At 34.0% G+C, this 18,367-nt stretch overlaps 1 protein-coding gene across 1 annotated transcript in view; it reads right to left on the bottom strand.

Moving 5' to 3' along the window:
- Nucleotides 1–119: 119 nt before the first annotated feature.
- The window catches only part of nkd2b (NKD inhibitor of WNT signaling pathway 2b), a 47,382-nt gene continuing 29,134 nt past the window's right edge, over nucleotides 120–18,367 (bottom strand). The window contains exons 4-10 of the mRNA XM_016540514.1: nucleotides 8,600–8,645; nucleotides 7,375–7,475; nucleotides 5,671–5,766; nucleotides 5,412–5,562; nucleotides 2,523–2,595; nucleotides 2,328–2,443; nucleotides 120–872 (exon numbers count right to left, since the gene is read on the bottom strand). Of these exons, the coding sequence (XP_016396000.1) occupies nucleotides 334–872; nucleotides 2,328–2,443; nucleotides 2,523–2,595; nucleotides 5,412–5,562; nucleotides 5,671–5,766; nucleotides 7,375–7,475; nucleotides 8,600–8,645 (1,122 nt within the window). The 3' untranslated portion in view covers nucleotides 120–333. The remainder of the gene's footprint in view (nucleotides 873–2,327; nucleotides 2,444–2,522; nucleotides 2,596–5,411; nucleotides 5,563–5,670; nucleotides 5,767–7,374; nucleotides 7,476–8,599; nucleotides 8,646–18,367) is intronic.

Genomic DNA, 18,367 nt, shown 5'->3' with positions numbered 1-18,367 from the left:
GATTTTTTTGCACCCTCAGATTCCAGATTTTCAAATAGTTGTATCTCGGCCAAATATTGTCCTATCATAACACACCATGCATCAATGGAAAGATTATTTATTCAGCTTTCAGATGATGCATAAATCTCAATTTTGAAAAATTGACACTTAAGACTGGTTTTGTGCTCCAGGGTCACATATGCTTTTATAGAAATACTTGCTGGACATTCATACTGCACAACAGGAACAAACCTGACGGGCATCGAGAGTTAGCCTGAAATCTCAATGCGGTTTAAAATGAACTCGCATCCAGAGCTTCCCGAGTCTGCGCTCCATAAGTGACTCCTGCTGGAGTCATGTCTGCTGGTAGTGATGGTAGTGGTGATGATGATGGTGTTCGTGATGATGATGGTGTTCGTGCCGCTGGACCACGGGAAGCACAAACCCGGCGTTCTGCTCGCGGTCTGGCGAGGGCTGTTGTTGTTGGGTGTGTTTGGAGGGCGACAGGGCCTGTTCTCTGGCTCTGGCTCTCATTCTCTTGCTGTGACTGTGCTGGAGAGGGTGTTGGGGACCCGGCGAGGGCTGAGACTGGTTCTGCTGGGCGAGATGGTACACGTTCTGACCCGCTGGGAAGGAAACGCCCGGCACAGGCGGATAGTAGCCGTGGCACTTGCTGGTTTTGGCTGCAGACTGGCCTCCTTTGGACGTGGCCTTGGGGGACCTGATGTACTGGGGCCCGCCGCGCACGCGGGGATCCGGGGCCGCGCAGGGGTCGGCGAGGACCTGCGACCGCCGCTGATGGGCGTGAGTTTCGGGCTCGTGGGAACGGGAACGGCTCTGGTTGTGTGAAGACCGTGAGGGCTGCTCTTGCTGGGCCGCAGGAGGAGAGGAACCTTGCAGAAGGAGTAGATATTATATATTTGATAAAAGGTCGGCAACATGAACATTAATGAAAATTAAGAATTATATTTTTGTAAAGGGTCAGAACAATTATCAACATTATGGAAAACATATTTTATAAAGGGTCAGCACAATTATTCATATTAAGGGAAATATATATATATATATATATAAAAAAAAAAAGGCTGGCAAAATGAACAAAAATTAAGGAATTCTATACGATAAACAGTCAGCACAATAATCAAAATGAAGGAAAATATATTTTTTTAAAGTTCAGCAACATGAACAAAAATTAAGCAATCATATTTTATGAAGGGTCAGAACAACAATTATATTTTTATATTTTAGGAATTATATTTTATGAATTGTAGGAAAAATTACCAAAAATGAAGGAATTATATTTTATAAAGGGTCAGCACAATTATCAAAATTAAGGGAAATATATATATTTTTAAAAAATGAACAAAATGAACAAACATTAAGGAATTCTATACTATAAACAGTCAGCACAATAATCAAAATTAAGGAAATTATATTTTTTAAAAGGTCGGCAACATGAACAAAAATTAAGCAATCATATTTTATGAAGGGTCAGAACAATAATTCTATTTTATATTTTAATTTAATATTTGATTAAATGTAATATCTATTTAATATTCTATATTTATATTTTATATTAACAACAATAATATTTTTATATTATAGGAATTATATTTTATGAAATGTTGGAAAAAATTACCAAAAATTAAGGAATTATATTTCATAAAGGGTCAGAACAATGATCAAAATTAAAGAAAATATATTTTATAAAAGGTCAGCAAAATGAACAAAAATTACGGAATTATACATTTAAAAATGATCAATTATAAAATTATATTTTATAAAGAGTCAGAACAATGATCAAAAAAATTTTTTTTTTTAGAAAACATCAGAAAAATTAACAAAAATTAAGCAATTATATTTTATAAAAGAAAAGAAAATATTAAAAATATATATTTTGGATTAAAAAAATCCTGTTTTCAGGAAAATTAATAAAACACAATTTTAAAACTCTGCATAAATTAAAAGCAGCACAACAATTCCTACCATGATGAGTAAAGACTTTACAATTAAAATAGTATTACTATTATTTCTTTTGCATTTCAATCATGAGATTTTTATGAGAAATTGGAGGGGGTGAGCTTAATGTATGCAAATAATGTCAAATAAAAATAAATGAATAAATACTAATGCGGTAAGGGTCCAAAAATGCGTTTATTTTATGCAAAATATTTTGTATTTCTTTTAATTTTGTGGTGAAATATGACATTTCCTGATGGGTTTTGTGAGATTTGCCTTTCAGTGCAATGTGCCCCTGAGATTCTCCCTTTAACACCACAGGTTTTTCTGTGAAGACTGATAAGGACTGTATTTTGGGGATATTACACACACGCTCAGTAGAATCTTACTGTCAAATCTGGAGGAGTAGTTCTCTATTCCCGCCAGATCCAGGTAATGATTTCGTCTCTCTGTGTTCTCGTCCACACAGTAGTGATTGCTCTGGTGAGCTTCAGCAGTCTGGCCTCTGTGAACAACACACCCTTCATGCACCATGTGGACACACGGGACAATAATGCTGATTTATATGGACTTCAGCGGCTCACCTGATGTGTGTGTGTTGCTGTCTGTCCTCCGCGTGAACCGACTCGATGCGACTCAAACGATTCACGTCTCTGTCTGAAGCGAGAGCAAAGAAAGTTCAGAAATTAGGCACAAACCGAAGTAGAGTTCAGTGTTTTACAGCAGCTTCAAATGTGAAATGTATTAAAATATTAATAAAAACTATAATAGTATATAAATAATACTAAAATTACACTGCAACCAACAAACACAGTGATACGATATAAAAAAATTTTTTAAATAAAAAACATAAAATACAAAAAATTTAACTAAAATTAAAATGAAAACCGAAAATATAAAATTAAAAGTTAATACAAAAATATTAATAAAAACTAAAATAGTATAAAATAATACTAAAATAACACTGCAACCAAAAAAAATTATCTAAAAAAAACAGTAATACAATATTTAAAAAAAAATTACACTCAAATTAAAATTAAAGCTTAAAAAGCTAATTAAAAATATTAACAAAAACTATAATATATATATATATATATATATATATGATACTAAAATAACACTGCAACCAACAAACTAAAGTTTAAAACATCATAATATGCTAAAAATAAATAAATAAAATAAAAATGTAAAGTGTGCATTATTTTGTTTCCTAATATTAGTTTGACTGTTTTGAGTCTTTTAACTGATTCATTCATTTGTTATGAATCCTCTGATCTTTAATCATCTGATGGTTTAAATTCATCAAGACACAAACCAAATGTATTTATTTGTGTACTTAATTCAAAAAATTAATAAAAAACTATAAGAATAATATATAAATAATACAAAAATAACACTGCAACCCACAATCTAAAAATTAAAACACTGTAATACAATACTAAAAAATAAAAATACAAATAAAAATGTATTACTCCAAACCATATTATTTTCTTTCAAATTAAACCTAAATTGTAATTGTAAATACAAATGACAAAAGCACAAAACAAAATTACTAAAAATGTAACTAAAATTAAAATAAAAATGAAAAAAAAATAGACGCTAATAATTAAAAATATTAATGAAAACTATACATTATTAAACTATAAACAACACTAAAATAACACTGCAACCAACAGAAATCTAAAATTTAAAACACATTATTATACTATTTAAAAAAAAAAAAAAATTTATTCCAAACCTTTTTGAGTCTTTTAACTGATTCATTCATTTGTTATGAATCCTCTGATCTTTAATCATCTGATGGTTTAAATTCATCAAGACACAAACCAAATGTATTTATTTGTGTACGCCCCCTAAAAATAAAACTGAAACAATTAAAAAAAACATTAAAATGAAAACCATTAAAATAAATGAAATCAAATAATATATATATATATATATACTTTTTTATTTCAGTCAGTTCCAAGGCAGCATTTTTTTTTCATTTAATTTAACTTGAATTACTAAAATCACTAAAATTAAATAAACCAAATCTAATATATAGACAAAGACAATTAATTAAAACGATACAGAAAAAAAAATCTAATAAAAATAACAAAAACACAACAAAATTACTAAAACTTCAACTAAAATGAAAGTGAAAACAGAAAAAATGTATAAAAAAAACTTAATTCAAAATATTAACAAAAACTGTAATAGCATATCAGTGAAACAATGTTTCTGGCATATTTGTCAGGTTTATTTTTCATTTAGTTTCCTTGAAGTGCTAAAATAACTAAAAATAACATAAAAATGTAGTAAAAACTATATAGACATATTTAAAAAACAAAAATTAATAAAAACTACTAAAAATGACTAAAATGTTTATTAAAAAATTAAATCAAATTCAAAATATTAACAAGAACTATAATGATACACTGCTTCTAACAAATTTGTCAGGTTTCTATCTGCAAGACAAAATTAATATATATATATATATATATATATATATATACTTTTTTATTTCAGTCAGTTCCAAGGCAGCATTTTTTTTTCATTTAATTTAAATTGAATTACTAAAATCACTAAAATTAAATAAACCAAATCTAATATATAGACAAAGACAATTAATTAAAACGATACAGAAAAAAAAATCTAATAAAAATAACAAAAACACAACAAAATTACTAAAACTTCAACTAAAATGAAAGTGAAAACAGAAAAAATGTAAATAACACCTAATTCAAAATATTAACAAAAACATTCAAGTTCCAAATAAAAAGGGAAAATAACCAAATCAGATGAAGCACCTTTTATTTGTGAAGTATTTAATTAAAATGGCTTGGTTATTTAAATTATTAACCATTTTTATTGTATAAAATCTATATTGTTACTCATACTTTCAGTCATGCAGCCCTTCACTGCTGCTGAACATTGTGCTTATTTTTGTATATTTGTGTGTGTGTGTGTGTGTTACCGATTATTACAGCTCAAGTAGACCGATAACCGATATACAGTATATATGTCTTATAATGTCAAAATTAAGAATAACAAGGGCTCTGACAAAAATGTTCTTTAAATTATTTTATCGGTTTTGACCAATACCACTAACCATAAAAAAGCTTAATATCGGCGATAATTGGCCAGGCCGATAATCGGTCGACCCCTAGATCCAATATCAACTTTCACTGTACTGCAAGTAAAACAGAAGTTTTATCGTTTGTTTTTGCACAGAATACAAGTCAAACAGGTTTGGAAAAACACGAGGGTGAGTAAATGATGACAGAATGTTTTTTTTTTATGGTTAAATTATTCTTTTAATAAAGGATTGAATCTCTAAAGCTGTTGTGTTTCAGGTCAGCTCAAAAGCACATAATAAAAGGATTAAAACAAACTCAAATGAAAATGACAACTATAAAAATATAAGCTAATTCAAAATATGTGTGAGTGTGTGTGTGTGTGAGTGTGTGTGTGTGTGTGTGCGAGATTGGCACCGGTCGTGGTGTGTGTCCCGTCCTTCCTGCGAGCTCCGAGTTCAGGAGTGACCATCAGCTTCACTCGCAGGGTCTTTCGTTTGCCGTTACACGAGTGATTGACGGAGGTGTCCACCACATCATAGATAGTGTGCATCAAACTGGACATGTCCTAAACACACACACACACAACATGAATGCTTTCTCATGCGTTTTACTGAAGGGAATGAGCGTCAGGTGTCTGTCTCTGAATGAGGCCTGTATAAACGTCAGTATTTACCTCCTTTGTGACTCTTCCGCTGTTGTCGAAGTCGTAGAGCGTGAAGACCCACTCCTGCCTGTTGTCATCAACCAGAGACACGTTACACTCCAGATCCTGAGAGATCCAACACGCAAACATGCAGTTACACACGTGACCAGCAGGAGGACCTCAATCCCAAATAATAAGAATTCACTCAAAAAACAAAAGCACATAATAAAAGGATTAAAACAAACTAAAATTAAAATGAAAACTACAAAAATAAAAATATAAGTTAATTCAAAAAATTAATAAAAAACTATAAGAATAATATATAAATAATACAAAAATAACACTGCAACCCACAATCTAAAAATTAAAACACTGTAATACAATACTAAAAAATAAAACTACAAATAAAAATGTATTACTCCAAACCATATTATTTTCTTTCAAATTAAACCTAAATTGTAATTGTAACTACAAATGACAAAAGCACAAAACAAAATTACTAAAAATGTAACTAAAATTAAAATAAAAATGAAAAAAAAATAGAAGCTAATAATTAAAAATATTAATGAAAACTGATCCAATATCAACTTTCACTGTACTGCAAGTAAAACAGAAGCTTTATCATTTGTTTTTGCACAGAATACAAGTCAAACAGGTTTGGAAAAACACAAGGGTGAGTAAATGATGACAGAATGTTTTTTTTTTATGGTTAAATTATTCTTTTAATAAAGGAGAGATTGAATCCCTACAGCTGTTGTGTTTCAGGTCAGCTCTTTAAGATGGCATTGAAGAGGATGTATAAGTAGTTTTGCGTGGGATTATACAGGCGCTTTTCGTCTTGTTCCAGGAAAAATGTTTTTAACCGCAATTATCGGTTTCAGCTGTAACACATGGGTATCTTTGAACACGGATTATAATTGTTGGAGTGGCAATGCGTTCGCATGTCACTGATGTGTCTCATTCAGAGCAGTGCTTTACAGTGAACGCAGACACACAGCTTTGTGTTAGTGTTATTTGAGCACAGACTCAACTGGAGAGTGCATTCTCTGGGACTGGGTTAAAGGAAAGATGAAAGATTCAAAATGAAGTGCGTTTATGATTGAAACAAGAATAAATATCTGCTAACGCGGTCTGAAAAATCAGTTTAGATCAAAGGGAAAATATGATGAGTTCATTCATTCATATTTGTTCTCATTTTAATCATAAACACTTCATTTTGCTCAATTAAAAAAACAAGACTTCTTATGTAATGCTTGGATAAAACCGTCTACTAAATGCATAAATGTCAATGTAAAATGAAAATATAGTTCAGCCTTTTACAAAATAGCTTAGCTTTTCCAGAGATATTTTTAGTAGATATATTTTTAGAGATATTTTAAACTATTGCTGTGAAGTCCAATCCAATTTAATGATTCAGTTGATTTGGATGATGAATCAGTTCAGTGAATCGGTTCAATAATGACTCATCAATTCATTTGAGTTATCACTTAATAACGTTCCCACAAATCTCTGTGTGGCATTTTGTAAAGAAATAAATATTTAAATGTTAATGATAAATGAAAATATACACTGATTATACTCTGAATTTTAATTTTCTTTTTTAAATTTATCAGTGTATTTTGTGCAAATGTGTGTGTTCGAGTCATATAAAATATAAATAATAAATAATCATTAAAAATAATAAATAAATATAAACTGTATTTAGCTGCAGTTTGTTGTTTGGTGTGAACTCACATCTAGACTGATGCGTTTCTTCCCTTTGCAGGTTTCCTTCAGCGCATCTCCAGACGGCAGAAAACTCTCACATCCTTCAGCCTTTTCTGGAGGCAAAACCACTAAACACACACACACACACACACACACACACACACACAAGTACTGTGAGCACACTACACTGAGTGCACTACACTGAGTACACTACATACAGTAGGGTCCAAAAGTATGAAACACATTGCAAAAAGTGTCTTGTTCAACAGTACAAGTGTCTAAACATTCTTAAATCAAGATACATGTACTTGAGACACAAAATGGTGAAGATATTAAGTCTTGTTTCCTGAAATATTAATCAAAACAAAGTGAGTTTATGCTTAAAATAAGAACAAATATCTGCCAATGGAGTCAAAAAAATCTAATTAATTCATAGGGAAAACAAAATTATTTTTTCTGACCCCACTGGCCGATATCTGCTCTTTTAAGCATAATATTTTAGTATTATTTATCAAATATTGTAGTATTTATTAATATTTTGAATTAGCTTTTATTTTTATATTTTCAGTATATAATATATATATTTATTTTTATATTTTCAGTTTTCTGTATATAATATAAACTTTTATATTTTCAGTTTTTAGTATATAATATAATATAATGTAATATATATATTTTTTATATTTTCTGTATATAATATAATATAATTTAATATGATATAATATATATTTATTTTTATATTTTCAGTTTTCTGTATATAATATAAACTACACTTACAGCAGTTTAATTCTATTTCACTTTTATTATAGTATTATTTATATACTATTGTAGTATTTTGAATTAGCTTTTATTTTTAGATTTTCAGTTTTCCGTATATAATATAGTATCATTTAATATATTTATTTTTAATATTGTATTAATATTTTGAATGACTTTTTATTTTATATTTTGAGTTTTTATTTTAATTTTAGTTTAAGTTTTAGTAATTTTGTTTTGCGCTTTTGTCATTTTTTATTTTCTATATTTCTATTTATTTTTTATTTAGTTTTAGTTTTAATAATTGTAGTACAACTCACTTTATTTTGCTCAATTTCTCAGAGAACAGGACTACTTATCTTACATCATTTTGCATTTTAAATCAATGCATCTCAATTATAAGAATGTTTCGATATTTGTACTGGAAAACAGGACACAAACACTGATTTACAACATGACTTTTTACGTCTGTCTTGTGTCTGATGTCTGTACTCACCCTGTAGAGGGCAGCGGTGGACCTGCGTCTGTCTGTCCTTGAGCTCCTGGAGGAGAAACATGGAAAAAAAAAACAAGAGGAGATGAAGAGAGGAGGTGTTAGTTCAATATACAGCCCAGAAACCACAGGAAAAGCAAACACCTCCATCTGAAGCATTTCCTCCTCAGGGACGCTGAAACGATGACGGCGTCAAATACGATTACATCTACTGCAAAATCCCTTCCACCTTCAACCCCAAAGTAACAGAGAAACAACTGGGTTAGATTTTCTTGAGGAGGCGAGATTTGATGTTTCCCTGAGGCTGCCGCTGTGATGGTTTGAGACATTATCATGTTCTCATACCTTACTGACAGGAACATTTAGAGGTTTTGTTGTTAAATGATCACATGGAACGAGTCAGATCCAGACATATGACTGAGATCTGTCATAAACACCTTCAGGAACAGACTCAATCATCTGACGTCTGAACCACAAAAATGCTCAACGGCCCACCGCTGTACAAACCCCAACCTGCTCACATGTAAAGCAAGCAGTCGACAACTACCTCAAATACAGCCATCAGATCCACTCAAGACCTTTAAAATCAACCATCAGTTTCTCTACAGACCTCAAAAATCAACCCGAAGCCACTGCAGATTACAAATAGTAAATATTCACAATGATTTTATTAAAGACGTCTCTTCTGCTCAACAAGGATACATTTATTTGATTCAAAAATACAGTAGAAATTGTGAAATATTATTACAATTTCAAATAACTCTTTTCTATGTGAATATACATTAAACTGTAATTTATTCCTGTGATCAAAGCTGTATTTTCAGCATCATTACTCCAGTCTTCAGTGTCACATGATCTTCAGAAATCATTCTAATATGCTGATTTGCTGCTCAAGAAACATTTCTGATTATTATCAATGTTGAAAACAGTTGTGCTGCCCAATATTTTTGTGGAAACTGTGATACATTTTATTTTTCAGGATTCACAGATGAATAGAAAGTTCAAAAGAACAGCATTTATTTGAAATAGAAATCCTTTGTAATGTTATAAATGTCTTTACTGTCACTTCTGATTAATTTAATGCGTCCTTACTGAATAAAAGCATCAATTTCTTCTTACTAACCCCAAAATTTTGAACATTAGTGTATAAGTGCATACACATAAATAATTTTTTAATTTGTAACAATTAGTAATTTATACACAAAAATAATTTTTTTACATCTTTTAATTTGTAACAATTTTTTCTGTTGATATAAAATATATAAAATGATTTGAACATGCTTTATGTGATTTTTATTCCACAGTTTTAACATATGCTGAAACACACTCTTGACAGTCATGCAATCGACCAATGAGACGCTCCGAGAGGCGGGTCCAGACGTGTTTTCTGTAATCCAATTAGCTGTATTGATTTCAAACGGATCCGCCTCCCAGAATGCAACACTGCGATGATTTCCAGCAGCAGGACGGCCATGTTTTCTTTAAAGTCACATGTCTGTGAACTCATTACCACCCAGCGCAACAGATGCATACCAGATCTGACCGCCCTCTGCATTTTTAAGACTAACACATGTTATTTTACCCATAATGCCATCACCCACTGAGGCCCTTTTTAAGCAGCAATGTGTGGGCCATATGCTTCATTAAGAGAGAGCTGGTTCCAATCCACAGCTGAAGAAAAAACAGGCCCTGGTTTCTTTATTGTCTCGCGCCGCCTTCCGTCTCTGACGCTTCCAGCTCAAACTCTCAAACTGTTGAAAAGGCATCTGGAGGCAAATCCATGTGTTCTGAAGGCCTACATTTGTGAAATAAGCATCTAAAATGAGTCTGTGGTGTATCAGATCTCAGCATCACGGCTCTTGAGAGCGAAGCGTTTGCTTCTACATCATGCAGAGTGGCTTCAGACGTTTCATGTGCGATTGAGTAACTAAAAGAGGTCGTAATAAACCAATTCACCTGTCAGTCTCACTAATACCAGTGGCCTTTAAGTATCATTGATATACTATTAGGCCTATAGTTTTTGTTGTTTATTTATATATTTCATTTGTATATCTGAATTAGAATTTTAAAGTTTTAGCATAGACATATATACTTTTTTACAGCATTTATTAATCTTTGTTAATGTTAATAACTAAAATGCAACTGTTCAAATTTGTAAGTTAGTAAGAAATGAACACTTTTATTCATCAGGGACGCATTAAATGGATCAAAAGTGACATTTATATTGTTACAACAGATTTCTATTTCAAATAAATGCTGTTTTTTTTATTTTCTATTCATCTGTGAATCCTGAAAAATAAAACGAGTCACGGTTTCCACAAAATATGAATGACATTTTAACAGATATTAACATAGAAAACAGCTATTTTACATTGTAATAATATTTCACAATTTTTACTGTATTTTTAATGAAATAAATGCAGCCTTGGTGAGCAGAAGAGACTCTTTTAAAAACATTTAAAAAACTAATTGACCCCAAACTTCTGAACAGCCAGTGTATTACAGACAGTAGCTGACGTATGTCTGGCTGTGTAGTGAGAGTCGGGCAGTAACGTCCCTGACGCTGGTCTCTGTCCAGATCGGACTCATTAACGCGCTCCAGCGATCAGCTCTGCGCCAAAGCATCCACAGCATCTCACTAATGTTGTAATCTCTGCTTTGGTCTTGGCTTGTAGCTAACAAAAAATACACAGGAGACTCACTTCCAAGAATCGGTCAGATCCACTGGAAAGAAAATTGGTGTAAATGTGTATAATAGCATGCTGTAACCATTTATGCTGCAATACGATAGAAACAATTCAATAACGGTCAAAAACGAGCAGAAAACTATTGCAAAATTGCTCATTTGTAGCAATTAAACATGCATACAAAATCACAGAAAGGACCAGTTAGGCAATCAAAGACTATATTAAAAATAAGTTATGCATGCATCTCTTAGTTCCATTTCATTGATGCGCTTTGTTTCGGGGTGCGTGCTGATGAACAACACAGTACCAGTATGCCACAGATGGCCGAAGGGCTTTTACTCCAGAGCAGGGAGACTTTTCACCCTGAGGTCAGATGTGAGGCACAGCGTTTTCTTGGCAGGACATGAAGCGCTCCAGAGGCCTCAGAAACAACAGCTGTGGAGCGAGTCTCTTCGCTCATCTGCGTCAGAGGCCCGGCCAGACTTTTGAAGTTCCCCAGGCCTGTAAATCACAGAACATCTCCTGGACTCATCCAAAGCTCCCTTTCGCTAATTTCAGCCATGGCCTGCTGGAATACCGACGACCCGATCGACTATTTCAGCTCATTCATTACTGCTATTTTCTGCTTCCTCTGTGTCTACTGGAGAAAATTAGACTCATTTCATCAAACCCACCGCAGAACGAGCTACAGGCCAAATGCTTCCGGTGTTCAGATTCAAGAGGAATTCACTAAGAATTACTTGTCATTCATTTACTCACACTTTCTTGTTTTAACACTTAAATTTAATAAAATTTAATAAAAATGAGGCAATAGTGCAAATGACAGGTCATAGTTATGAGCAATGTTTCCTCTAAGCAGAAGAAATAATGAATTTTTTAACCTCCTTTCTGTAAGCAGACTCGTCTCTGTCCTGGATGAGGCCGATGACTGTAGTGTCGTCTGCGAACTTCAGGAGCTTGACAGAGAGCTCTTTAGAGGTGCAGTCATTTGTGTAGAGGGAGAAGAGCAGTGGGGAGAGCACAAATCCCTGGGGGGCACCAGTGCTGATGGTGCGGCTGTTTGACATGAATTTCCCCAGTCTCACTAGCTGTTGCCTATCTGTCAGAAAGCTGGTGATCCACTGACAGATAGAGCTAGGAACAGAGAGGGGGGTTAGTTTGGTCTGGAGGAGTGTTGGGATGATGGTGTTGAAGCCTAAACTAAAGTCCACAAACAGGATCCTCACATAAGTCCCTGGTTTGTCCAGATGTTGTAGAATATAATGCAGTCCCATGTTTACCACATCATTCATGGACCTGTTTACTCGATAAGCAAACTGCAGGGGTCCAGCAAGCGTCCAATGATGTCCTTCAGGTGGGCCAGCACCAGTCTTTCAAACGACTTCATGGCCACAAACGTTAAAGCCACAGGTCTGTAGTCATTCAGTCCTGTGATTTTGGGTTTCTTTGGGATGGGGATGAGGGTGGAGCGTTTGAAGCCGGAAGGGACTTCGCTCAGCTCCAGTGATCTGTTGAAAATCTGTGTGAAGATGGAAGCCAGCTGGTCAGCACAGGTTTTCAGACAGGCAGTTGTAGTTGGTGATGTCTTTCAGTCCTTTCCACACTGAAGCAGGGTCGTTGGCAGAAAACTGGTTTCTCAGATTTTCAGAGTAGTTCCTTTTAGCCACGCTGATCTCCTTTATCAGTGTGTTTTGGCCTGTTTATAGAAGACTCTGTCCCCACTCCTGTAGGCGTCCTCTTTGGCCTGACGGAGTTGTCTGAGTTTCGCTGTGAACCACAGTTTGTTGTTGTTGTTGTAAGTTAAATGAGTCCTGGTAGGAATGCACATATCCTCACAGAAACTGATGTATGATGTTACAGAACCTGTGAGCTTGTCCAGATCGGTGGCTGCAGCTTCAAAAACACTCCAGTCAGTGCAGTCGAAGCAGGCTTGTAAATCCCGCTCTGCTTCATTAGTCCATCTTTTTACAGTCCTTATTACAGGTTTAGCTGATTTCAGTTTCTGCCTGTCGGTCGGTATAAGAGGAACCAGACAGTGATCAGAGAGCCCCAAAGCTGCCCGTGGGACAGAGTGATGTGCATCCTTTATTGTGGACCAAGTATATTACTGTCTCTGGTAGGACATGTAACGTGCTGTCTGTATTTTGGCAGTTCACAGGAGAAATTTGCTTTATTAAAGTCACCAAGAATGATTATAACAGAGTCCGGGTGTTGTTGATTCTGCGTCGCGATCCACTCTGAACAGCTGGAAGCCCGGGAGATGTAACACGCTGTCCAGAATGGCTTCATTCAGCCAGGTTTCCGTAAAACACAAAGCAGCAGAGTTCGAAAAGTCCTTATTTATTCGGGAGAGCAGACGTTCGTCCATTTTGTTGGGTAGAGAGTGGAGATTTGCCAGATGGATGCTACGCACGCCGTTCTAAAGCCGTGCTGTCGGAGCTTGACGAGCGCGCAGGCTCGCTTTCCACACTTACGCGTATTAAAACGTTTGAACAGCGCCGCTGCTCCGCCAACTAAAATGTTCAACAAAACGTCCGTGTTATCAAACACGAGTAGAAGATTGAGTGGTGTGTACTGTCGAATGTTCAGCAGTTCATCCCTGGTAAAACTTATTTTGTTTGAAAAACAACAGACAGGAAAAACTAACAAAAACATTAAAATAACTGGAGAGCTCATACCGAGGCACCCATCCGCAGCGCCATCTTGATATGTGTGTCATATGTGTCATACATATATGTGATATGTGTAATATAATATAATATAATTATAAAGAATTGAACTGTAGATTTTAAATAGAATTTCTTGGTAACAGCACTGTAAAAAAAATTCAAAATATATCAAATATAAATAGCACATTAAAGTTAAAAGTTACACACTTTTTTGTGTGTGCACTATACAGGTGTGGTTAGGGTTGGGTATCAAAAACCGGTTCCATTTTAGAACCGGTTCCAAATTTCAAAGAACCGGGTATTCGATAAGACGCGTGCATTTCGATTCTGCTTAACGATTCCTGCATTCGCATTTTAATGTGATTTAAAACGATTTATTTTCAGGGACGGAAAGAACATGCACCCTGTTTGCGTGCACACGAAGCGCAAGCGCGAGCACAGAGAACAGCGGTCGCGGTGCAGGTTCCTGGTTTGTGTCCGTTCTCGAACCGTTCCGTGTATTTCCACTGTAGAAAAGGTTGTTCCATGTCAAAACTGACTTCTTTCATATTTATCGACCAGTATGCAGAAAACTACGTCAGTATAACATCATAAACACAGCCTTTTTTGTCTTAAGTGAACGTAAACAGATGAGAAAGAAAACACAGGTGTACATTATTTTTAGATCTGCGTGCGTTCGGTGTTAAAAAGACAGCAGCTTAATAAACGTGCTGCCTGTCATTAATGTTAATCAAAGAACAAAAGAAAATCATTCACTGATCTTGACTGAATATTTTTAATAACTTTAATTAATCTATATTTATATCTATATATCCTCTTGCAGTGTTCTGTAGGCTGCTGATTTTTGCTCATGTTATTCAGCTGCAACAGAATGCTTTGTAAAAAGACAGAATAAATGTTTGATATCTAAATGTTTGACTTAATTTTTTTATAATGGATTTTTTATCTTATTGGAATCGAAACTAGGAATCGATAAGCAGAATCAGAATCGGAATTGATAAAATTCAAATGATACCCAACCCTAGGTGTATAAGGAATGTTTTTTTCTCAGGTGGCTGAAATGTCCGCCCAATAGAGAAAAGTTTTGCTCAGCAAGAAAAAAAAATTAGAGGGGTCATTGGTTATGAGATAAAAACTTGAAATTATGACAAAAAGCTGATATTAATAAAATACTAAGTCAAAATTATGTTGGAATAAAAAACTGAACTTACTAAGACACTAAGTGATAACTATGAGATACAAAGTTAAAATTGTCAGTTATGAGATACTAAGTCATAATTATGAGATAAAAGGTAGAAATTATGACAAAATGTACAAGACACTAATTGGTACCTATGAGATACAAAGTCAAAATTATGGCATACTAAATCATAATTATGAGATAAAGTCAAAATTATGTAAATTATGAGAAAAAGTTGAAATAATGATATAAGAAGTCAATAATATGGCAGGTCAAAATTATGAGATACTAAATCATAATTATGAGGTAAAAGTCAAAATTATGACAAAAAGCTGAGATGAAGATACTAATTCACAACTGTAATATACAATTCAAAATTATGTTAGAATTATGAGATAAAAAGTTGAAGTTATGAGATAAAAAACCTGAACTTACTAAGACACTGAGTGACAACTATGAGATACAAAGTCAAATTTATGACATACTAAATCATAATTATGAGGTAAAAAGTCAAAAGTATGACATAAAAAGCTGAGATTACTAAAATACTAAGTCATAACTATGAGATCCAAAGTCGCATGAGATAAAAATGAGGTCACAATTACAAGATACTCAGACAGAATTATGAGATAATAATGACATTATCAATATTATGACAAACACTCAAACTTATTATGACATACTACGTCATAATCATGACTGTTTACTAAAATAATTGTAAAAATGAGACAAAGTACAAATGCACTCAAAAGGCATGTGCTGATCCCAATTTGCATGCAGCAATTGTTTCGGTCAAAATGTTACACTAGTTAGTCAAAAACCACCTGGTTTTTGTCTCCTTGCATTCTGTCTTGTCCAGCTAACGTTTATTTAACTGTACACTCTATTCCAGACCAGATTTCAGTATGCTTTGAAATTATATGGAAGAGAAAATGAAGTGAATCCAGAGTGGTTTATGTTCACTTGATTTCATTTTTCACATAGTTTTCTAAATATATTTGGCTGTTTCTGAGCTACTGATATAGCTAATACACAGCTAACTGAATTCAAGCCCTACAGTACAAGGCCGTCTCTCTAAATCCTGAATCATCCAGAGAGCCTCTCTGAAACCTCTACCAGATGTCGGGGCGTCTTTATGAGCAGCCCCTCCTCATCCTGGAACCGCAAATGTGCCACACACTTGAACCTCAGCAGCACCTCTCAAACAGCTTTTACGGGCCGCTCTTAAATGGGAGCTGCAGAACACTTTCTCAGACTTTCAGTGTGGTTTGTGTATAATATTTAAAGGTTAGTATGAACAGAAGACACAGAGTTCACAGAGATGGTGTGGTTTAAATTGAGTAAATCCAGCTTAGTTATTCTAGAATGTCAAACAACTACACTGCTCTAGTTATTCTGAGTGTTTTTTTCTGACCCTGACGGTGGATTTTTGCAGTCATGAAGAGTTGTATATTAAAATAAACCAAAATAAACATGTTACTGGTTGTACTTGTACTTGAAAATCACATTGGCTTCTTCTCTATGCATGGAAACATGCTTTGGTAAATAAAAAAAAAAGTGACAGTTATTGGATAAAAAGTTTAAAGTATGATATAAAAAAGTAAACATAAGTCAAAATTATGACATTCTAATTAGTAATTATGAGATAAATGGTAAGTTGAGACAAAAAAAGATGAAAATATTAAGAAAAAGTCATAATTAACTGAATTGAATTATGACATTAAAAGTTGAAAAACGGAGTCATAATAATGTTGCAAAGTCATAATTATGAGATACAAAATCATAATTATGTCAAAAAGTTACAGTTATTAAAAAAAGTCATAATTATCTCATAATTATGTACATGTGTCATAATTTTGACCTCATATTTGACTTTTTATATGATTTCAACTTTTTATCTCATAATTATGACTTAGTATGTCATATTTATGACATGTGCTTTGCAGAGATACAGCCTCAGATGCATTTTGGCATTTTTCCAGCAAATTCGTTGAGGCGCTAAACGAAAACCGTTTCGTATATCGACACAAAATCCATAACTTTTTGCCAGCTTGGTCTGAAGATGATCCGAGTCAAATTTGGTGAAGATTGGACTAACGGTCTAGGAGGAGTTCGAAAAAGTAGGTTTTCAACATGAATCAAAATGGCGGACAGGAAGTTCAGTCTATTATGGAAAAATTGGTATCGATAATCTCGGCATGATCCAAGGAATCTATCAACATCAGTCTCATTACAATAGCCCAATTTATTCAAACGTTATTAGCATTTTTGTGAATTGCTTTATAACTTTTGACCACAAGGTGGCGCTGCACCCAAAATTTTTGTGTACCCTCAGGGCACGGTGTCGAAGATGCATACCGATTTTCGTAATAACAAAGTCTAAGCGTTCTTAAAATATTGCATTTTTTGACTAAAAATAAATATAGCTGCAAGCAGCAATCACGGGGCCAAGCACTCCAGAGGCTAATTGAGGAGCTAAGCATGGCATGGAGCATCAGACCAAATACAACAATGAGTAATAAAACCAATTTTAGGATGATTGTAATTGAAATGGCTGAAAAACCATAAATACAACCACTAGTAATGTGATTAAATGGCTTATCACTTTTGACCAAAAGGTGGCGCTGTAATCATATAGTTTTGGTGTGTTCTGTGTGAGGTGGCAATGGCACACACAAAGTTTGTTGTCATTATGTCAAAGCTTTAAAGAGATATAGCCTCAGAGTCATTTTGGCGCCATTACTAAAATTTGTAGCAGCGCTGTACGAAAACGGTTTCATCTATCGACACGGAATCCATAACTCTATGTCAGCACAGTCTGAAGATCATCTGACTCGATTTTGGTGAAAATCGGACCAACGAGTGGCGAGGAGTTTAAAAAAGTAGGTTTTCAACATAAATCAAAAACACGAAATCCATAATATTTTGTCAGCACAGTCTGAAGATCATCTGACTCGATTTTGGTGAAAATCGGACCAACGAGTGACGGGGAGTTAAAAAAAGTAGGTTTTCAACATAAATCAAAATGGCGGACAGGAAGTTCAGGTTAGTGTGGCATATTTGGTATCCATGTTGCCGGCATAATCCAAGGAATATTTTGAGACCAGTTTCATTGCAATAGGCTAATGCAATCAAAAGTTATTAGCATTTTTATGAATGTAATTATTAATGGTTAATGAATGGTTTATTACTCTTGACCAATAGGTGGCGCTGTTACCAAATTGATGTGGCGTGG

Source organism: Sinocyclocheilus rhinocerous, unplaced genomic scaffold (genome assembly GCF_001515625.1).
Source record: "Sinocyclocheilus rhinocerous isolate Xijiao unplaced genomic scaffold, SAMN03320098_v1.1 scaffold1510, whole genome shotgun sequence".
In the NCBI taxonomy this organism is placed as follows: Eukaryota; Metazoa; Chordata; class Actinopteri; order Cypriniformes; family Cyprinidae; genus Sinocyclocheilus; species Sinocyclocheilus rhinocerous.
Note: the sequence above shows the minus strand (reverse complement) of the source record. Positions and strands in the feature narration are given on the sequence as shown.